Genomic DNA, 22740 nt, shown 5'->3' with positions numbered 1-22740 from the left:
ATGTATCCTTTAAAAATGACAATACAAATGTAAAAATTCCGTATCAAATACCAACAATTTATTTCTGACTTACATAAAAGATGTCAATGTTATTTTTTTCTGACAGAGTACATCAAAAGTGATAGTCTAACTTTACCATTTAGTAAAGTCTTACAGCTCTTACTGAAAGTGAAAATTTTAAAACTTTAAAATTTAAAAACAAGATAAGCATTTAGGTTAATGCAAAATGGAGCTTGATCATTCAAAAATGTATGACATTCTCAGCAAACTATCGCAAGGACAAAAAACCAAACACTGCATGTTGCCACTCATAGGTGGGAATTGAACAATGAGAACACATGGACACAGGAAGGGGAACATCACACACCGGGGCCTGTTTGTGGGGGGGGGCAGGGATGGCATTAGGAGATATACCTAATGTTAAATGACGAGTTAATGGGTGCAGCACACCAACATGGCACATGTATACATATGTAACTAACCTGCACATTGTACATATGTACCCTAAAACTTAAAGTATAATAATAATAAAAAAGACTTTACTAAATGGAACTGAGAATATCTCGGAAGGTTGTACACTTATTCTGAAGAATAATTATTTTAAATTACTAAAAGGATATTGCATCTTGAGGTTTTAATAATTTATAGAATTAAAGGACATTTTACTCTGTGAAGGATAACATTTTCAAACTAAAAACTGATATGTAACCAAATTTACATTACCTCTCGTAGTGGAATGATTATACTACACTGATTGCCATCTTGGCTAGCAAAGCAGATATAATTTTCTGAGATGCACATTTTCCCATGAGTATTGAAGTGGCTGAATGGTACCCATAAGAAACATTCATGTACTTCTTTCAAACTCTCTCCTTTGGGTAGCCTAAAAAAGGCATTAAATTGCTCACTGTGGGCTCTATTTTCCAGACCTCTGTAGGAAAGAAAAAGTGGGATGAGGCACAAATGAATTCTTAGAAATGAATTCTAAGGTATACATATGCCTATATTGACTAATCTACATACACTGTGAAGCACACAGATTAAACACTAAAAATGCTATATTTTTCAACAAATTCGGAAATAGAAAAAAATACACTGATTCCTTGCAAACTCCTTTTGTTTGTTCTTTTCTTCCAATTTCATTTTATTAGTAGATTAAAATGCACAAAAGTTAGAGATCATGTAGGTCTTCAAACTATCTCTAAGGGATGATTTCCTAGAAGACTATTATATTATCATACAGGCATAATATGTGACTATGGTTAAAACCAATCCTGGAAGACAACAATGTTCCTATCTGATTACCAGAAAATCAAGCGAGTTACCCAGTTCAAGTAAAATAAAATAATGAAAATTTGTGGCATAAAAATTTAGAGGGAAAGAGTAGTCTATTAAAGACAGTATTAAAAATTAAGTGAAGTAAAATTTTAAATGAATGTTTTAAAAAATCTAAAGTAGAAGTATGATAAAATAATACTGCTTGTACTATGTTGGGCACAGGACAGGTGTCAATAAATACAGAGGGCTTATTAACTGATAGATAAATGTAGCCTTTGTGTAAAAAGCAATTGCTTTAAATAGTATAACTTTTTCTAGGGACACGAAACAATTGCATTAAGCAGCAATGCCATCTGGGATAATAAGTAAATAATGCAAGTTCTAACTCAAATCCAACAAAGCTAAAACGAAATTCATTCTTCCTGCATATACCATTTAAATATGTGGTAGTGCATCATGTCTTTCAAAATACTTCTGATAAACATGAACAGAAAACCACAACCATGTTAATTTTTACCTCAGTTAAATGGTATTTTTTTCAACCTGGGAAAGCTGAAAAAACAAATAAATTGCAATTTGGTGGGTTCACTATTATTTAAATAAAGTCCATTTATGTGAATAGAAAGATGTCCATGATATAAGAGGAGAAAAAAAGCAGATTGTAGAACAATGTGTGATGTCCAGACCTATTTTGCAAATATTTATAAATTCATGCATTAAAAAGCCTAGAAGGATATATGCTAAACTTAACTATCATTACTGTGCTTCTGTATTGTTTAAACTATAAAAGTAATACATATTTGTAAAAACAATAAGCAGAGCAATAAAGATATTCCATTTTATAAGAAAGCCATTTGGAGAGTAAGTCCCAATAAATTACTGTTCTTTTTAACTTACTAGAAAAAAAGATGTAGATATATACGATTTTCAATGGGCTCTCCTAAGAATGCACACAGACAAAAATGGATTTATTATATCTTAATTAAATACAGATTTGTTGATGAATAACTCATTGATAGCCTTTTAGACTATATTTTAAGGGAAATAAAATGGCAAAACAGTTTATGTTTATGGTTGCCAATCAAGGAATGCAATACAAAAACAAATGCCCACCTATAATATAATACAAACAGGATTCTTAATCCTTATAGAATTCTATTTATAAATCATGCATATGGAGACCTAGTTTTGGTACTGAAGTGTAAAAAATTTACCTTGCTGATCTAATTTCCAGAAAAGCATGGAGGCTCACAAACAAATCCTTATGTATATGAATGTTAGGAATAGTTTAGGAACAGGTAAGAGGAACAACTGTACCCAATGAGGGCTGTGTAGTGATCATACAACCTTCTAGGTCACTTGTTCTGGTCTATCCATAGGACTTCGGCTTAGGTTCCTCTTATACTTTCCCATATAGTCTATACCGTCATCCTCCTTGCCAGAAGCTGCTTTCACTAGCTATTTCTGGATCATCTCCTCTCCTTTTCCCCTTTGGCATGCTCATTTTAGTCAACTGTTCAGAATGTTCAGCAGGATAAAAGATATCTGGTCAGTTTCAACAAACCAAATATAATGGCAAACAGCTATCAGACACATACTTCTGAAGGAGGCACTAATAATGATTAATATTTGCCTCATATTTTATATTTTACAAAGTGCTTTCACACATATCATGCCCATTCCTCATAAGTGCCCTCTGAGGTAGAAATGACAGATGAGGAAACTGAGGTCCTGAGAGATATGACCTGTCTAAGGGTTGTTCTACTTTCATTCTAAAGTCCATGCTCCACTGACTCCACGAACTTGCCTCTTCATTAAAAAATGTTTTCTATAAGTTATTTTAAAAAATAAACAATATGTTTAACAATTTCAGACCCAAACTGTCTAGACTATTCATAGAGAAATTTAGAGTTAGACTAACCACACATAAAAATCTCTGCATTTCCAAAAGCATTCCAGGGCAAGTCCTAACTGAATCTCAAGAAATAATTTTCAAATCTAACTTCTATTATTTCTTACAATTAAATTTCCTGGAGAGAAGGGTACTATTTATGTAATGCATATGAATAAACTCACAAAACACACACACACCCACAATCAACTCCAAAAAAACCCCATCATATAATATAGAAGAGTTAACTTTTAATGGTAAGCAATACTATCATTCTTATGGTCAAACAATACTTTGAAAAGTAAAAATTAAGCTTTGAATACCTTTTGGTGATCTGTAGAGGATTATAAAGGACTGGGTCATTATCAAATGTTTCCTTATCAAAAAGTCTTCTAATGGCATAGTTTGCCAGCTGTTCCATAAGAAGGTACGTTTGGTTAATGTGCAAAAACATTGAAAAGTAGTGATTCTCTCCTTGGGAACACACGTGAATACTCTCTGTCAGTATGACATTTGAAGTCTTTTCAAGTTTTGAGACTTCATCCCAGGAGATAATGAGTTTTACTGCAAATAAGAGGTATAAGCAGGTATGATTAAATTCTCATAGTGATTATGTTTATTAATCAGGTCTTCTGAAACAATAATCCCTTGAAAAATACTGTAAACAGCTAAAATAGTTTAGAGTTCAAGATTAGTTAAAAATCTGAAGCATCAACATGAACGTGCAATAATTGGTGATTCCAGGAAGAGATCTAATTTTAAATAATTTCTTTTGAGATAAGAGTCTCGCTCTGTTGCTCAGACTGGAGTGAGGTGACGTGATCATGGCTCATTACAGCCTAGACCTCCCAGGCTCAAGTGATCCTCACATCCCAAGTAGTCCCCCCAAGTAGCTGGGACTACAGGCATGTGACACCATGCCCAGCTAATTTAATTTTTTTTTTGTAGAGACAGGGTCTCACTATATTGCTCAGGTTCATCTTGAAATCCTGGGCTCAAGTGATCCTCCTGCCTTGGCCTCCCAAAGTGCTAGGATTATAGATGTGAGCCACTGTGCCCAATTTAATTTTAGATAATTTTTTTAAAAAATGATTCTGATTTCATATTTAAATCTATTTCTTTATATAATTACATAATTATATAACTACCAATGTAAAAACTGTTTGTATGTATGCTATAAATAGCACTGTTTGATTCTTCTTTGTGGCTACAAAGTGAGATGTGGGCCATTAGGTACTATGGCCACTATATTCAAATTGTATGTTTAAAACAGATTAAAACACAGACTAAAGCATGTAGGTAGTTCATAACAAGGAATTGAAAGCAGTCATATGCCAGATCATCATCATCATTTAATACTGACTCAATTCCCACGATATGCAAGGCATTCTATATACACTTCTAATGGTTTTATGTTAAGCAACCAGTCTTAAAAGAGTTCTTTCCCTAGATGAAATAAACTTTTTATTGTACAGTTTAATTACCTTTAATATCAATCCTATTATTTTATTTACAACCTAACATCATTAGAGTTGATAGGTGAGACAGTAAATTCAAGGCCATAGTAAGCAATAGAAACCACTTACTTTCTGATCCCAACAAAAAAGAATAGAAGCTCAGAAAGTTGGTGCTAAGATAAAGCCAACCCTGACAAGGAACCCGTCCTTTCCAATAACTGCATGAATAATAGGTCACTAACTTCTCCTTCTCTGGTAAACCAAAACATTTTTCAAATTTCAAAAGGGCTTCTCGAAATTTCTCAGGATCATCTTCTTTTGCAAAACAATGTTTTCCCTCTTCAGCAATTAATCCCTAAAGGAGACAAAATATTTTCTGAAAATTCATCATCACCTACCAACAAAAATATATTTCATACATTCAAACAGTTGATTGAATACAATTGTACAGTCAGCCCTCCATATCCATGGGTTCCTCATCCATGGATTCAACCAACCAGGGATTGAAAATGTATGGGAAAAAAATTCTACAAAGTTCCAAAAAGCAAAACTTGAATTTGCCATGCACCGAGGACTACGCAGAGTCCACTCAAATGAAGTGATGCACAGGCATTGTATTAGGAATGAGTAGTCTAGAGATGACTTTAGGTATATAGGCAGATGTGCATAGGTTATATGTAAATACTATGCCATTTTATATTAGGAGACTTGAGCATCTGTGAATTTTGGTATCTACAGTGGCGACAAGAACCAATCCCCATAGATACCTAGGGACGACTGTATATATCTATACAGGTACATATATCATATGTGTGTACATAGATAATTCTCTTAGGACAGAGGTAAGCAGATTTTCTTCAGTTTTGTGCTTAGGTTCTTTTCTGAATGCCTCATAAGGAACTACTACAAATACAAGTGCTAAATATACTTTTTTGAATGAACAAATGGTTTATTCAATTCAAAACTCAAGAGATATTGAAATAAAAATGCCCCTAAGAGCACTCACGAGGGCACCAAAGACAAACATTTAATGAAAGGGGAAAAAAGTAAATCCAGCTCATGAGAAAATATATACAATTCTGAAAACAATATGTCAGTAATTGGTACCTAAAGAATAACCAGTATGTTTTAAGAGAATATTTCAATATCTATCAATCTCCCCCTGTGCTAAAGACTTTACAGTTTTCTTTAGCACACTGATTCTGAAATTCATGTTTGTTTCTACCAATCCTGAAAGGTGCCAGTGAAACAATGACCTTCCATGCAAACTTTGATCCTCATACACGAGAGTCAAAGATTTTGGCACTCTATCTACAAGATATATCCGTGTCACTTACTCTTATTTTTCCTTGTACAAAATTAGTAATATCTTCATTTGAATCAAATACAGATAAGGTCTTCATAATATTTTGTTCCAACCAATCCCAATGCTTGGTTATTTCTTCTCTGTTGGCTCCTGATTAACAATACAAGAAAATAAAACACTCAAGGAAAACTCCACAACAAAATTGCTCTTGTTATTTAAAAGCATAGTTTAAAAAGAAATAACATTTTCACTTTAAAAAATGACGGTCATAAAGGAGTAAAATATTTACATTTATTCTCTACTTTATCCCTCTATGTGGGCATGAACAGTATTTCTCACAAATAGAAAGAATAAAACATTTAATGAAAGGGGAGTAAAGGAAATCCAGCTCATGAGAAAATATATAAAATTCTGAAAACAAGATGCTAGTAACTGGTGCCTAAAGAATAACCAGTATCTTTTAAGAAATTATGTAGAGTACCAGAAATACATAATGCATAATTCAATCCTTGGTCTCCAAATAATGCAGGTAGTACTGTGTCTATAATATGTGTGGCTGAAAACAGCATGTATGTGACAATCCTATGCATGCTAAGTAAATGTGGATTTCAACTGTGGCCACTCTACTTATTTCAGAAGCCATGAAATCTTTGCTCAGAGCAACCCCATTCATCAAAAGACCTAGTAAACTTACAGAAATTTCATACAGGAGGTTAGAAATTCTGTAGCAAGGTTAAATCCATGTGACCCGCTGAATCAGCGTTAGGAGGTTTGCTGAGGGTGAGATTAAACATTATTAGCCCTAGTCGCTTTGGCTTGAAGAATATTTCAGTATCTATCAATCTCCTCCTATCACCCACATACCATTAAAGTCCTCTCAGTACTATGGATTATATAAATATTCAAAAGAAATATGCTGACTTTTTAGTATATTTTATAATATATGGAGACTGGCATATTAAAAAATTTGTTGACATTGCAAATGGCCTATTTCCTACAATTCAATCAGAATTTTATTCATGTTACTAAGTCACCATGCCAAGAGTAATAACTGTCTTTAATGGACCACAAATAAAAGCCATGGGGGAAATGTTAAGGCCTTAAGTTTGATTCTTTTGGTATAAGGAAGCTTCATCAGTAGGTAACTCCACTATTTCTGCATCAGGTTAATTTGGGGGAAATAAGTTATACAATCATCTTTTTTTTAAGTAGAAAGGCCTTTTTTTTCTTTTAAAAAAAATAATTTTTACTAACCAGATTTAGAGTTGAGATTACAGAATTCTTGTGATATCAGCAGGCATAATGTCAACCTCATTTAGGTTAAATGGCATTCAATTTAAGAGAGCCAGGAGGAAAGACTCACTGGCAACACTAAAAGAAATTTAGGGGGAAATATAAAAAAAAAGCCACACATCCTAAAAAATTAATTGTATGCTATATGTTCACACATATGAATGTTCCAGAAACTCATGTGCTTTTGTTCTTTTTAAAAAAGTATAATATATCTACTTTAGAAGAGAGGGGGATAAGAAGAAAGGCAGTTTTTCAATATCAAAAAGTCTAGAAATCTGGGATTCTAATTTAGATCAACATTATAACGGCATCACAAAAGTAAGTAAGAAACTGTCAATGCAGCTTTTTAAAAATTTATTTTGACTTGCTTTATTAGAAAGAATTATCCTAATTCCTTTTCTACCCATAATATATATGTCAAAGCATCTGAACCACCCTGGCATGAATGAATATGTAACATTAACTGTAAGACATTCCTTCATATTTCAAGGATATGATGCTTTTTCTGAGAAGGTGGGAGTGAATAAAAAAGGTTTAATTTTCCAGGCTTATACTTCCTTAGGAGTCATTATGTTTTGGGTTCACAGATAACTTCAGATTCTTCTCATTTGAGTTATTAGTAATGAAACAATTTATTTCATGGAGAAGTTCCCATCTTCCCAGCAGTTGGATAAAGCAGAAGTTGAAGAAAGGAGTTACATAGCAGTAGCACTGACCAAAATCTGTGCAGAATCAGCCCTGCTAGACCACATGCTTCAGGTCCCTCACACCAATGGATTTAAAAAAAAAATCTTAATAACCCATATCCTTTAAAAATAAACAGAGGTCTTGCTATTCTCTCAAAGTAAAGTTGCACATTTAATTTGTTTTTAAATCTCAAAGCAACTACAGAATATAAATAAATATGAATACTCAGCTTAGTAGTACCCTTATTTAATTTGAATTATGTTTTAAAAATCATACTCACCACATGCAATTGACAAGTAAACTTGAGAGTCTGGTGTCTGGTGTAGGATGCGAAATGGAGCTACTTTAGCAGTAGAGTCTAAGACTGAATCAAGAGTCCCAACCAGAAGCCCTGTCATAATAGAAAGATTGTTGAAATAAGGACTTTACAAGAGATAAATCAAATCTGTATCACTTCATATAACAAACCAATAAATTTATTTTAAAACTTTTCTAGCCCAAAGAGTCCTTACAGAGATTTTTCTTAAAGAAAAAATATATTTGGGATAAAGAAAGATTATAGTATGCCAATGTGAGTAGTATCTGAGAAAACTATCTTTCAATAAAAGAGTTAAGTCAGCTTCAATTGTCCAAATCTCAAAATGTATCTGCAGCACTTATGTATCTCGTTCATAAGGTTGTATGTATATTAGATAAGAATGTAGAATCTAGTACTATAGACTAACTGGGTTTAAATTCTGGCTCTGTCACTTGCTTGTGTCAACTTGAGCAAGTTAAAGTACTTACCCTTTCTGCATCCTCATTTGTAAAATAAGGTTAAAACAGATCCTACTACAAAGGGCTGTTGTAAAGATTAAATGAGTTGTTACATTTAACCCACTTAGAGCAATGCTTAGCACACAGTAAAACACCCAATATTAGTTAATACTATTATTATTTAAGAAAATCTTAGATATTTAAACAAGATAAAACCTTGATTAAATAAAATGCTTCTGTACAGGGATTTTCTTTTCAACAATTCTTAATTCCTCAATTAGGAATTCAAGGCTCTTGATCAATTAGTTCCAGTTTAATAATCTAATTATATTTCCTACTATTTCCTAGAACAAAGTTCACTGTTTTCTTAAACAACCAGCTAATTTCTCCCACAGGGTCTTTGCTAAGCAATTATCATTTTACCTAGAAATGCTAATGAAAAAAAAAAGAAATGCTAATGAAAAAAAAGAAATCCTAATGAAAGTCTTCTAGCCCAGTCCAGCTAATCTGAATTCTACATTTTCTTCAAGACCCACTTCCCCTATGAAATCCTCACTGGCTATCCCAAGCAATAATACTTTCCCTTTTCTCTGAATATTCTTAGGACTTAGAGTCTATACAGGTTGAGTATCCCTTATATGAAATGCTTGGGACCAGAAGTGCTTCAGATTTCAGATTTTTTCAGGTTTTGGATTAAGTGCATACACATACTGAGATATCTTGGGGATGGGACCCAGGTCTGAACATGAAACTTATTTGTTTCATATATATCTTATACATATAGCCCGAAGATAATTTTATAAATATTTTAAATAATTTTATGCATGAGTTTTGACTGCAACCTGTCACATGAAGTCAGGTGTGGAAATTTTCCATTTGCGGCATCATGTCAGCAATCAATGTTTCGGATTTTTGGAACATTTCAGATTTTTCATTTTTAGATTAGTGATGTTCAACCTGTACTACACAACCTAGCATATATTAGGCTGGTTATTATAACCACTTTCTAAGAGCTTCATGTATATAATTTTTGTCTCTTTATCTAGATTATTTGTCCTCTGAGGACAATAACCATGTCTTCTATCTCTGTGTTTATATCCATAACTTTCAACATATTGTTGCACAATAAGGATATAGTTTGTTAATTTAACTATATCAATGGGATGGCTGAAATATATAAATTTACCTTCCTTTTCTGGAAGCTCTGATTGGTTGAGTGTTGGTTTTGCTTTATGAGGCATTTCCCTTTAATTTAGAATACAGATTTTTAAGAAAAATTTAAATCAATTATAAACCAGGCTTTTGGCTCTCTTCCTATTTTGACCCACTTAAAAAGAATTAAGATTTTAAGCAAGGTTTAAATGAGAATATAGATAGGTTGGCAGATGCTCACATCTGCCTCACATCACTTCCTATCACATTAGGAAGTTATATGCATGGAAGGAGGTAAATTAGAAGAGTAGGAGATAAGACAAAGACATAAAGAGAAATTTGGCTTAGCTGAAAGGAAAGGGCAGGACAGTAGATACAGGAATTGATAAAAAGTAAAAACAGGAGTCACAAATGCAGCATAGAATCAATTAGCAATTTTCTGAGGATTTTGATAGGGCAAAGTTCCAGAAAGAAGATTTTGGCAATGGCAGTATGTGCAGATTATAGAGGTAAGAAGTTATCTGATATGAAAAAAAAGTTTGAGTATGAATTGAAGTTTTTAAAAAATGGAAATGAGAAAACTGACAAATATTATGAAAGAGAAAGTATTGGGGAAAAGACAATGGGAATGAGGATGAGGGAAGCAGAAAATAATTATACTTCAACTAATGAGGAGGGAATTACTGATGGGTTTGGAGATAAAAGGAAAAATAATTCTATCACTTTTAGCATTGAAATAGTGACTATGAGAAATTGGAGATTTGGTAAAGTAAAAAGAAAGAAAAGTAGGAGCCAAAATATGCAGATAGTGTCTTCAGAACTATGTGATTAAAATTACTGAGGAAATGGAGAAGAGGAGAATGTTTTCAATTTGAAGATAGGAATGTGAAAATACTCAAAAAAGGGATAAAAGAGTAGTCGCAAAAGACAACCAAAAGAGCTATCACTACGTTGAAAAACAGAATTCAGTACATAAATGTGTGTGTATATAAATAAACATAACTTGTCAAATTTGTCAAAATAAAGGAATTATAATTTCAAATGAAGGCACTTTATTGAATACAGGATAGCTTTAGCAGATAACAGATAAAGATAAAAGATAACTATCTTTTTGAAGATACTGTTTAAAGATTAACGGTGGCTATGTGGATGTGAGAGTAGTAGTCAAAATCACTGGCAAGAAAGGTCACTTTTTGGCAGCAGAAATGTTCACAAGATTATAAGCGCCTTGTACTATGTAGAAAGAAAATTGCTCAGTTTTGTTAAGTGTGAAATCAGGCAGTTACTATAAAACTACACAACAAATAATTTGGAAGCTAGTGATAGACTACATTTGTAGTCACTTGGGGAACTCTTCCAGCTCATTAAGCTGTAATCATCATCAAGTCCCTGCAAGTCATTCAGAAAGTAATATGTACCAGTTTCTGGGTTCTAAATACTCCCTCCTGGAGTATTTTAAAGTAAATTCTAGACATGGTATCATTTCATCCATGAATAATCCAGTATCTTTTAAAATAAAAGGTCCTCAGAGGCTGGGCTTGGTGACTCACGCCTGTAATCCCAGGGAGGCCGAGGCGGGTGAATCACCTGAGGTCAGGAGTTTGAGACCAGCCTGACCAATATGGTGAAGCCCTGTCTCTATTAAAAATACAAAAATTAGCTGGGCATGGTGGCAGGTGCCTGTAATCCCAGCTACTCAGAAGGCTGAGTTAGGAGAGTCTCTCGAACTCGGGAGGCGGAGGTTGCACCACTCGGAGTGAGCTGAGATTGTGCCACTGCACTCCCGCCTGGGCAACAGAGTGAGACTCATCTCAAAAATAAATAAATTAAATAAATAAATAAATAAATAAACAAAAATAAAAGGTCTTCATTTGAATCTAACCTGTGGCCAATATTGAGCACACTGATCTATGGTATTAATTGCCCCTTCCAATATTTAGACACCTGCAAATTTTATAAACATTTCTTTTTTTGTATTAGGTCAATGGTAACGATGAACAGGTAGGGCAGTGGGCTGAGTGCTAGAGGAAAGACCAGTAAAACAGCCACAGCTTGAAAATGGTACTCATTATCAATGTGCTAGTTTAGTACACAAACTAAAGTGTCCTTTAGTTTGACAAGTGGCTCTTTCTGTTTGTAAACTGGATTGAGGGCACTGTGTAAGTGAATACTGCTCTACCTGCAGAAGAGCCATGTAATGAACTTCCTAATTACAAACAAGATTTATTTCCATTCTAAGTAAAATGTTCAATTATAATTTTTTCCATGGTAATGATTACTGGAAACTTACAGTGGATTCTGTATCTTGTCATAAGTTGTCATGCTTACAAAGTCAAACAAGTACACCTTTACTGAACTTAGCTTCATTATATGTTAATAAACAAACTAATTAGTAAACTGCCAATACACTTAGCAGGAAATATATTCAAATAAGAGAAGGTAGTGTGCTCAATAAAGTTTGTGGATTTTCCTGATTCTATTACTTTGCTAACCAGATCTAAGTCCTTAAAATGACACTATGAATGCTTATTTTGGAATAATTCAATAGCCACAGTTGGCATTTTGAAAGCTGCCAACTTTATATTAACAGCTTTGGAAAACAGTTAATAAAAATAATTCTTCTTTGGTCCTGTTTTCCCTCTCCCTGCATTCTTTTAAAGGCACTTACTTAAAAACTGAATATATATATATATACACTCATTTCCTTCCCTAACTGAAATCTTTTCTTCATTAAAGGATTTAGAATTTTTTAGGGAAGCAATTGATATAACAAACAACAAATTACAATGTCTTGTGGGAAAAAAAGAATAGATGAATTATTAATCAAACCCAGCTACATTTCTAAAGATAGAGACACAGGAAAATATGAGAATTGGTACTATATTTACAGCCACTTCTTACTCTTCAAGACCTATACACCAATGCACAAAAAGAGTAACCCTCAGAAAAGCAAAGAAATTGCAACACCTGAATTTCTAGGTACAAAGCAGAAAGCAAGTACAATAGCAAATGAATAAACTGGTATACAGTGTAGTACTTTTAAACATTATTTAGAAGAACTAAACCACGTCCATCATTTTGGTTAGTTGAAAACAAGAGAGCAACTAATGTTATAATAATAATCAGAAAATGTGATTACACCGTTTTATTTATTTATTTTGAGACAAGGTCTCACTCTGTCGCCCTGCCTGGAGTGTAGTGACGCAATCCCAGCTCGCTGGAGCCTCCACATCCCTGGCTCAAACGATCTCCCACCCACCCCAGCCTTCCCTGTAGCTGGGACTACAGGCGCATACCACCACGTCCTGCTAATTTTGTTTATTTTTTGTAGACACAAGGTCTTACTATGTGGCCGAGGCTGGTCTCCCACTCCTGGGCTCAAGCAATTCTCCTGCCTTGGCCTCCCAAAGTGCTGAGATTACAGGCATGGGTCACTGTGCCCAGCCCTATACCTTGTTTTAAAACTTCACTTCTTTATAGTGTAGTAAGGGAGGGGAAAAAAGGGGCATATCACAATGTGTATTCCTCTCCCTCCCTGGAACATTTTATTCTCTGAAATCAAGTAAAAAATTACCTTTAAAGATCTCTTTGCATAAGAAAGGGTAGCCTTATAGGAGATTTTGAGAAATAAAGCATGGCCAATGTCATGACTTTTCAGTCTTGTTTTTTTTTTTTTCTTTCTTCTTTTTTCCATTAGAATGAAATCTACTTGACAGGAAATATTAGTTTTCTACTTAGGTATGCAGTCAATATTCTTTCCACTGCTACCAAAAAAAGGGGGGGGTAACACTAATCATCCTTCATTTTTCAAAACCTCCTACAAGGTTGTCCTTTCTCATTCAGAGATGTTTAAAGGTAATTTTTTACTTGATTTCACAGGGACCAAGATGTTCCAGGGAGGGAGGGGAGCACACAGTGTGATCTGCTCTCTCTAGGGGTTGCCTTTTGTGATTTTGTTTTTAATAAGCCAAAATGTTAATTTATTTGGCTTATGAGTTGAAACATTTCTAGTGGATATCTGATAGATTACTGACTATTTGCCTAATTTTATCTTACTTAATTGTTCTGGCTCATAGCAGGATAGAATATCTTGTGGAAATTTTTGTTATACATAGGTTGTTTTATGTCCACTGAAAGAACAGTGGACACAAAAAACAAAGGTTTAATTCTTAGGTCCCTTTAATTCTCTATCTCAGGTTTTCCTCTGGTATAGATTAAGACATTGCTCTTTAATAACCTTTTTCTAGTTGCTAAGTGCATTATATATTGAGTCTCATATTTTCAACTCCACATAAATGAATCTAGAATATTTGCTGTGTCCCCAACAACTGTTATCTTTTGCTTTTGTACTATCACATTATTCCTCCTACTTAGAACGTCCCCCCCTCCCCCCGCCACTTCTACCAAACCACCTCTCAGATATTGTTAGTGCTCATAGATGGATGATTTAATTTGAAAACACCCCAAACTGGTTTTTGGCAAGATGCTTCACAGATGCCACACTGGAACTTTGCCACCAGTACACCACCTATTATTAATCACTGCTTTTAGGAAATACTTGTATCTTTAACAGGACTTCGGATAAGCATACTTTACAAGACAGCTGGCCTTGGAAAATTGCTTTGAGGGTTTCCCTGCATTATGGAGATTTCTAAGCCAACAGAACAAGGCTGCTATTATTATTGACTACACTAGCAATTGTACTGGTTTGCTTACTTATTTATCAACTGTCTGACCCATCACATTATAAACTCCGTAAGGGTTGGAACTATTTCTTTTTTTTTTTTTTTTTGAGACGGAGTCTCACTCTTGTTACCCAGGCTGGAGTGAGGTGGCGTGATCTCGGCTCACTGCAACCTCCGCCTCATGGGTTCCAGTGGTTCTCCTGCCTCAGCCTCCCAAGTAGCTGGGATTACAGGTGCATGCCACCATGCCCAGCTAATTTTTGTATTTTTTGTAGAGATGGGGTTTCACCATGTTGACCAGGCTGGTCTCAAACTCCTCACCTCAGGTGATCCACCTGCCTCGGCCTCCCAAAGCACTGGGATTACGGGCGTGAGCCACTGTGCCCGGCCAGAACTATTCCTGTCTTATTCACCACTGTATACTCAACACCCAGGACAAGGGCCAGCTACCACCCTATTTCTCTGTTTCCCTTCACAGAAAAACTCCTAGAAAAAATTATATGTATTCACTCTGTTCCCAAATATTTGCTTGGCTCATATACTCTAGTACCACAAGTCTCTGTTCACAGCTCACCCTAAGAGGCCTTCCCAGACCAGTTTCTCTAATATATCAATCCCCTCCCCTCTCTATCATGATACCTTACTTTATTTTTCTTCATATTGCTTATCAGCATCAGTCATATCATATACTATTTGTTTATTTGCCTCCCCCAACTACGGTATTAGCTCCATGAGAGTAGGGACTTTGTTTTTTTTTCATTGCTTTATCTCCAGCACTTAAAACAGTGCTTGGTTTTTAAAAGGCACTCAGTAAGTATCTGTTGAATTAAAGTATTGTATACCATCACATTTAGGATTTAATCTTACCTTTTGTGCTTACAAAGCAGTAGCAAAAGGTGGAAAACTGGGCAAATGTTCTAACATAAAGGCAATATAAAATCTGTCATAGCTGTACAGCAATGTGGCAAACATTATAATGCCTTTTACTTTTTAAAATATTTTTTATCTCACTATATTGCCTAGGCTGGCCTCGAACTCCTGGGCTCAAGCAATCCTCCCGCCCCAGCCTCCTAAGTAGCTGGGACTACAGGTGTGCACCACCACGCCTGACTGCTTTTTATTTTTAGCTTACCTTGTAGCCATAAGCCTTCCACAAATGTTCACAAACAGCATGAGTTTTCACCAGTTGAATAATTATTTCTTTTTTAAGTATTGTTTTGAAAAATACTACTAAGGTAACCAATGTTATATGCACTCTTTATCACCACTCAGCAAGACAAGTGATGCTGATATCTGTGGACGCACTGTTTGAGAACTTCTAGGTTTTGGGCGATGACAGATCAAAATGAAATGATGTCATGATAAGTTATTCTAATTCTTGTACATTATTCTGATTATAAACCATAAATGCATAATCACTATCATGCCCAAATTCTTCAATTAGTAACCATCAGTGTTTTGTTTTTGTAGTGATATCATTGCATATCAGATATAATCTGTTACCACTCCAAATCAATTTCTATATACAACATGGGGAAAGTAATTACTAGGGAAAATGGCATAAATATATAACCCCCTTTGGTCTTCAGGCCCAGAAAATGGCATTTTAACGTCTTTCTCTTTCATTAATAGATAAATGTCAAGTATTTGCATAGTTGCTCACAAGTTTCAAAACTCATTTGACCCACATAAAAAATGTGAGGTAGGAAAGATAAGTTTTATCCCCATTTTACAGATGAGGAAACTAAGCCTTTATAAAATAATTATAGCTGAATAGAGACATAAAACTATCAAAAAATCAAGGAAGATAAAAGAAGCAGGGTTAATGGGGCAAGTGGAATCACTGAACTTGGTGTTATATTCATATATTTGTGGATGTTGGCTTGTAGTTGGTTTATTTATTATTATTATTATTATTATTATTATTATTATTACTAGAGATGGAGTCTCCCTGTGTCACCCAGGCTGGAGTACAACAGTACGATCTCGGCTCAGTGCAGCCTCCACCTCCTGGGTTCAACTGATTCTCCTGCCCATCAGTAGCTGGGACTACAGGCACCCGCCACCAAGCCCGGCTAATTTTTGTATTTTTAGTAGAGACGGGGTTTCAACATGTTGGCCAGGGTGGTCTCAAACTCCTGACCTCAAATGATCTGCCTGCCTTGGCCTCCCAAAGTACTGGGATTACAGGAGTGAGCCACTGTGCCCAGCCTGGTTTATTTATTTTTTATTTTTTTAAAATCCCATAGGGCAATACCTAGGGAGGGCAAATCACACTGTATTCCTCTCCCTCCCTGGAACATTTTGTTCTCTGAAATCAAGTAAAAAATTACCTTTAAAGATCTCTTTGAATAAGAAAGGGCAGCCTTGTAGGAGATTTTGAGAAATAAAGGATGGTCAATGTCATGACTTTTCAGTCTTTTTTTTTTTTCATTCGAATTAAATCTACTTGAAAGCAAATATTAGTTTTCTACTTAGGTATGCAGTCAATAATCTTTCCACTATTCCAAAAAAAAAAGGTGGGGGGTAATATTGATCATCCTTCATTACTCAAAACCTCCTACAAAGTTGCTTTTTCTCATTCAGAGATCTTTAAAAGTAATCTTTAACTTGATTTCACAGGGACCAAGATGTTCCAGAGAGGGATGGGAGCACAAAGCGTGATCTGCCCTCTCTAGGGGTTGCCCCATGGGATTTGCTTTTTAATAAGCCAAAATGTTAACTTATTAATTTTGTGTGTGTGTGTGGGTGTGTGTGTGTGTGTGTGTGTGTGTATGGGGGGGGTAGATCTTTCCTTACCTTAAATGAAATGTCATGCTTGCCACTTGGGCACCCTCATCTCAGTAGACAGGTACTTAGAAGGCCAAAATATTTTATCAGATACGTCCTTTGTAAGCATGAAATGCAGGGATATTTTGCTAATAACTATCTAAGGCGAACATTTTCAGAGTTGGACTCCTTGAGTCTGGGGTGAGGAAATAGGGGAAAGAAGATTTATATTTTCAAGGGATGGTCACTAAGAGGTTTTAAAAAGGCTACCTTATTGTTTATTATGTATGTGTTTATGACAAATTGTTTACACAGTGATTTGCTCAGTCTATATAAATATCATAAAATGAAAAGCTTATTTCAAATGTTATCATATTCTGGCTTTTACAGATAATTTAGTTTCAAAGTAATGGTACCAAGATGAAAAAGGAAATCAGAAACAGAATGTCTAAAAATTCTCCATTTTAATAAGTTTTACTTCCTAGCTTTGTTCTACACCATACAAAAAAGGTCTACTGAGGGAGCTTATCAATCTAACACCCAAGAACCTGCTTACACTATTCATATATGAAAAATTCAAGAGTAAAATACTCTTTAAAAACTACCTATATGAAGGCTTCCTGATTGGCAGACCTTCCTAAATCCCATATACTAGAGTACTTCGTAGAATGTAGCCCTATAGCTCTATTCATGTAGTAGTTCCCATCTGCCAAGCAAAGCAAATTGATTTGTGCTTAATAAGACAAATATGCATAAATTAGTTTTAACTCTATAAAACCAGGTGCTAAATGTAGGTGCCATAGAAAAGTCATTATTAGCTAGGAGAAGCAAGAGATAACATAAGGGGACTGTAAAATCCAGAAGGGTGAATTATTTCTCTAAATGACGGAAAATCACTTTATCTATAAAACAGCTTATGTATACCAAAAATTTCCACAAGACATGCCATCCTGCTGTGAGCCAGAACAATTAAGTAAGATAAAGTTAGGCAAATGGTCAGTAATCTATCAGATATCCACTAGTAGTGTTTCAACAATTTAAAAGAGGTACCTCAGAATTCTAACTTACAAACTCATCTCTTGTTTTAATAATCCTTGAGTTCTCTGTTGCTGCTATTCCATTATTAGAAAAAACATGGAGTCAACTAACTTTACCAAGTCCACACTTAAGAGTCATTACATTGCTGGTGATTACCACCAATTATCATATGGCAAAGAAATGAAATCTTAAAGTATAACCACTAACGTTTCTAGATGATCATTATCATTTCTTCATTAAACAAAATGCATAAACTAATCTTTTAAAGGGATAGCACATAACACTGGATTTTAGCAAACAAAATGAACAGAGGCAAACTTATGCTGGCACACAGTCAAGCTCCTGTGAGAGCTAATCCAAATGTGGATTTGTGGTAAAGCACAACAAAGCTTTTGGCTTCATGATTTTAAGTAAGAATACAGTAATTGAGCAGCCAGGAAAATCAGCACACACTTATGCTCTGGACCAAAAAGAACCAAATGAACCTTAAAAGCACCTCTTTGTTCCTTTCTTATCCATTTTGTTTAATTTACATGGAATTACAGTGGTAGCTCTCATGTGGTAATTTCAAGCATCTTGTCAATACCACAGATAAAATAATCATGAAGAGATATAAACTGACCACTTAAATGAATGTGGATATCACTAGTCACAACATATATATGCAGTAGAAATCTTAGTTTATTTCTTCAGACAAATTTCTCTTATTCTAGACTATGGGGACTAGTAAATGGAGTGGGCAGGATAGAGGTAAACTAGTGCAGTTGGTCCATGCTTTAAGAAGAAAGCATGTCAGGCTGGGTGAGGTGGCTCATTCCTTTAATCCCAATCCCAGTCCTTTGGGAGACCAAGGTGGGAGGATCCTAAGGCCAGGAGTTCAAGACCATGCCTGGGCAACACAGCCTGTCTCTTAAAAAAAAAATGAAATTAGCCAGGCTTAGTGGCTTGTACCTGAAGTCCTAGCTACTCCAGAGGCTGAGGTGGGAAGATCACTTGAGCCCAGGAGTTCCAGGCTGCTGTGAGCTATAATCACACCACTATCACTGCCCTCCAGCCTGGGCGACAGAGTGAGAGACCCTGTCTCAAAAAAAAAAAAAAAAAAAGAAAGGAAATTTGCAACAAGTTAAAAAACCATGTAATACTACATTACAGTGATTATATTTTCAAGAATTTGATTTACCTACTTAAAGGAACACAGTTTTAGTATGAGGAACCAAAATAAATTATGAGACTATTCCTGAGGCTGTAACACAGGACTATAAAATCTATTTTAATTTTTTTTTTCTTTTTGAGACAGAATCTCCCTCTGTTGCCCAGGCTGGAGTGCAGTGGCCCTATTATGGCTCACTGTAGCCTTGACCTCCCAGGCTCAAGCCATCCTCCCATTTCAGCCTCTCAAGTAGCTGGGGCCACATGGCTGGCTAATTTTAGTATTTTTTGTAGAGATGGGGTTTCGCCATGTTGTCCAGGCTGGTCTTGAACTCCTGGTCTCAAGCAATCCACCTGCCTCGGCCTCCCAAAGTGCTGGAATTACAGGCATAAACCACCGTGCCCGGCCTGAAATCTATTTTAAATATATCCTGAACTATTCTCAATGGACTCAAGTGGATAATTTATGTCACTGGGTAATTATGAACATCGATTCTAAAATGTTGATCTGGAAAATATCTGCATCTATTAAATGGAAAGACTCTTCTGCAAAATAGCATTTGTAATTTTTAAAAATTAGAAAATGACAAAATGTCACATTTAACAGGGCAATTTTTGTTGCCATATTTTCAAGAGGGCCTTTTTAGAAGCTGGATAAGATTAATAGGTCTAGCAAAATTTTTTAAAAATGTCCTGTAGAACCTCAGAATTCTTTGTACCCTGGGAGTGGCTTGAAAACGAAATAACAGCATATGTTTATCACCATCTTAACGACATACATTGATTTGGTGCTATTATCTTTCGTTTTATGCTCTCAACTCTGTGAGGTAGGCACCATTTTCCAAGAGAGAAAAAGCAAGGTCATCTCCTCCATGAATTATAACTTGCCTAGTTTACCAGTTGGTCTTCTTTTTCCCTTAGCCCTTCCCACCCTTCTTATCCAGATTATAAGCACTACATAGCCAAGAAACTGAATCTTGTGAACCTTGTGGCACACAGTAGGTGCTTAAGGTTGAGTAAATGAAAGAATTTGAGGAATGTCATCCAACAAGTAACAGTAGGATGGGACTAAAATGAAGGTTTTCGGGACTCTTCCCTCTTTCCATTACATCACGCTGCCTGGTCTACCACTTCAAGGTCACAATACCAAATTAGAGATTGATTAGAAAAAGAGCTCTTGTTTTTCCAACGTCCAAAACTTTAAATGTCCCTACCCAAGATGAGTGGTCTCAAAATAACGTTCTCTGGAAACTTTAAACATTTGGCCAAAAACAGTTTTTAAGAATTGGGGTCAGGGTGGGTTAGACAGGAAGAGTTAAACTCTTACCGTCTGGCTTACAACCACAGCTTTGAATGAAGGGGCAGCACCAGTCACTCAAGAGATTAATTTATTACGACGTTGTTAATAGCCTTTGAGAGGGGATCCCAAAGATTGAAAACTTGGAGACAAAGTAAAAGATGCTAAATTGGGAGAGATCAGCAATTCTGAGCCTACCCTTCCACCTCTCCTGACTTCAGTTCTCCCTCCTCCCTAATATTTCTTTTGAAGTCTATTTCTCAGGATGTGATTGGGGCGCCTCCCTTTCTCCTCACCATCCCCGCGTACCCACTCCATCCCATCCCCCATACACTTAATCTCCCCAGGGTGCTGATGATCGGTATGGGTTCTGTGAAAAAAGTTAAGTTCACAACTGCGAACTGGCCCCTGTCACCAGCCTAAATGCGACCTGTCTAGGTCTAACACTCATCATCAGCCTCCCTCCCCCCATGGGAAGCGACAAGGTAGGTACCCGTTTCTTCCTTGGCCTCAGAAATAACCGCGCTCCTCCCTTCACCTGTCCCAACCAAAGAGCAACTCGTGGTCCAGTGAGACATTCTCAGGACTTGGAGGTGGTGGCGGAAAGGTGGTGTCGGGAGAAGAACCCCAGTCCCTCCGCCCACGATTTAGGATTGGGAAACTGGTAACGACGAGTAACTGTTGTCCTCACCACCTTTTAAGTAACAGCGAACACAGCCCAGAGTCAGGTAGGGTGGCCACAGCTTACCTGTGAGCCCCCCTCCGCCTTCCTCCCCGTAGCCCCGACGCCGCTGCAGCACGAAGTAGTCGTTGGACCTTTCCATCAGCCACAGCTTCAGCGCATTTTTCAGAAGCACTTCCTCAGGCTTCAGCCACATCGCGAACTTTGTGCCCCCAGGGAGCAGTGACCTAGATGCCCTCCTCACCTCACCCTCAACCCGTCTCTTCCCCTCTGCTTCTCCTCCCACCAAATCTTCCTCAGGCGACAGCAGCTCAGGTTCAGGTTTTCCACACTTCCCCCAACCCTCCCTTCTCTCCCACGTAGGCAGAGAGATTGCCAATTCCCTCCCACAGCGCTACCGCCAGACTGGGAAATAGTCCCGCTTCTTTACCTCTTGGGAGTTGTAGTTTCCTACGCGCTTTTCTGCGCTCACGCGACTGGAACGTGGGACTACGCTTCCCACAATACACTGGGGTGAAAATGGGTGGGGGTGCTTTCAAAGCGGGTCTCAGCCTTCAGTTAAGTGTGTTTTGCCTATCTGAAGTTTAAAGCATTTTTTTTTTGGTTCAAATAAGTGAGTCCCAGGTGTAAAGGTGTTGCTTCTTTTTACTGTTTTACAGCCGAAGGCATTAAACTGTAGAAAACAAAGTTTCTGGAATTTTGGAATATCGGTTCATTCCAGGAAGCAGCAGTAGCAACAACTAACATTTAATGAGCTCTCACTATAAACTCAGGCGATCTCACGTAATCCTCACAGCAGTCTTGCGAAGTGGACATTCGTCCCCGCTTTGCACATTAATAAAGGAAAGCGCTGTCGGGTGAGGCGACTTATCCAAGGTCACACAGTCAGTGATACGATTCCTTCTCTAAATCCAAAATTCACGCCTAGATTAAGCTCTTTTTGGTTATATAGGAAGAATATAAAATTTCCAGAAGCCATGCATTTTCTTCACTCCGTGCACCCCTCCTTTCCTTCACTGTCGCCCCTATCTGTTTATTAAACTACTGTAATGAACCACAGAAAATCTCTTGTCCAGCTTCCTATTTTGGAATCTAAACAATTTATGTGCATTTTTTTTCTTTCTTAAACTCTTAAGAAAAAAACCCTTTGGGAGTAGACTTTACCTCTTTGTATCTTGGCAATGATGCGCCAGCGGTTTGAACACTAAGGTGAATGAGGTCAGTAATTTGCATATCGCTGTGAGGAAATATTTGAGAGACGTTTTTATTTATTACAATAACTAAGTCCACCGGAATTAAA

At 36.3% G+C, this 22740-nt stretch overlaps 1 protein-coding gene across 1 annotated transcript in view; it reads right to left on the bottom strand.

Moving 5' to 3' along the window:
- The window catches only part of TBC1D8B (TBC1 domain family member 8B), a 70527-nt gene extending 48716 nt beyond the window's left edge, over positions 1 to 21811 (bottom strand). Inside the window, exons 1-6 of the mRNA XM_003262153.4 lie at positions 21507 to 21811; positions 8193 to 8303; positions 5964 to 6082; positions 4756 to 4981; positions 3493 to 3733; positions 724 to 931 (exon numbers count right to left, since the gene is read on the bottom strand). Coding sequence (XP_003262201.1) covers positions 724 to 931; positions 3493 to 3733; positions 4756 to 4981; positions 5964 to 6082; positions 8193 to 8303; positions 21507 to 21636 — 1035 coding nt within the window. The 5' untranslated portion in view covers positions 21637 to 21811. The remainder of the gene's footprint in view (positions 1 to 723; positions 932 to 3492; positions 3734 to 4755; positions 4982 to 5963; positions 6083 to 8192; positions 8304 to 21506) is intronic.
- Between the last annotated feature and the right edge of the window lie 929 nt (positions 21812 to 22740).

Source organism: Nomascus leucogenys, chromosome X, assembly GCF_006542625.1.
Source record: "Nomascus leucogenys isolate Asia chromosome X, Asia_NLE_v1, whole genome shotgun sequence".
NCBI lineage: Eukaryota > Metazoa > Chordata > Mammalia > Primates > Hylobatidae > Nomascus > Nomascus leucogenys.
This window is presented reverse-complemented; position numbering and strand designations above follow the sequence as displayed.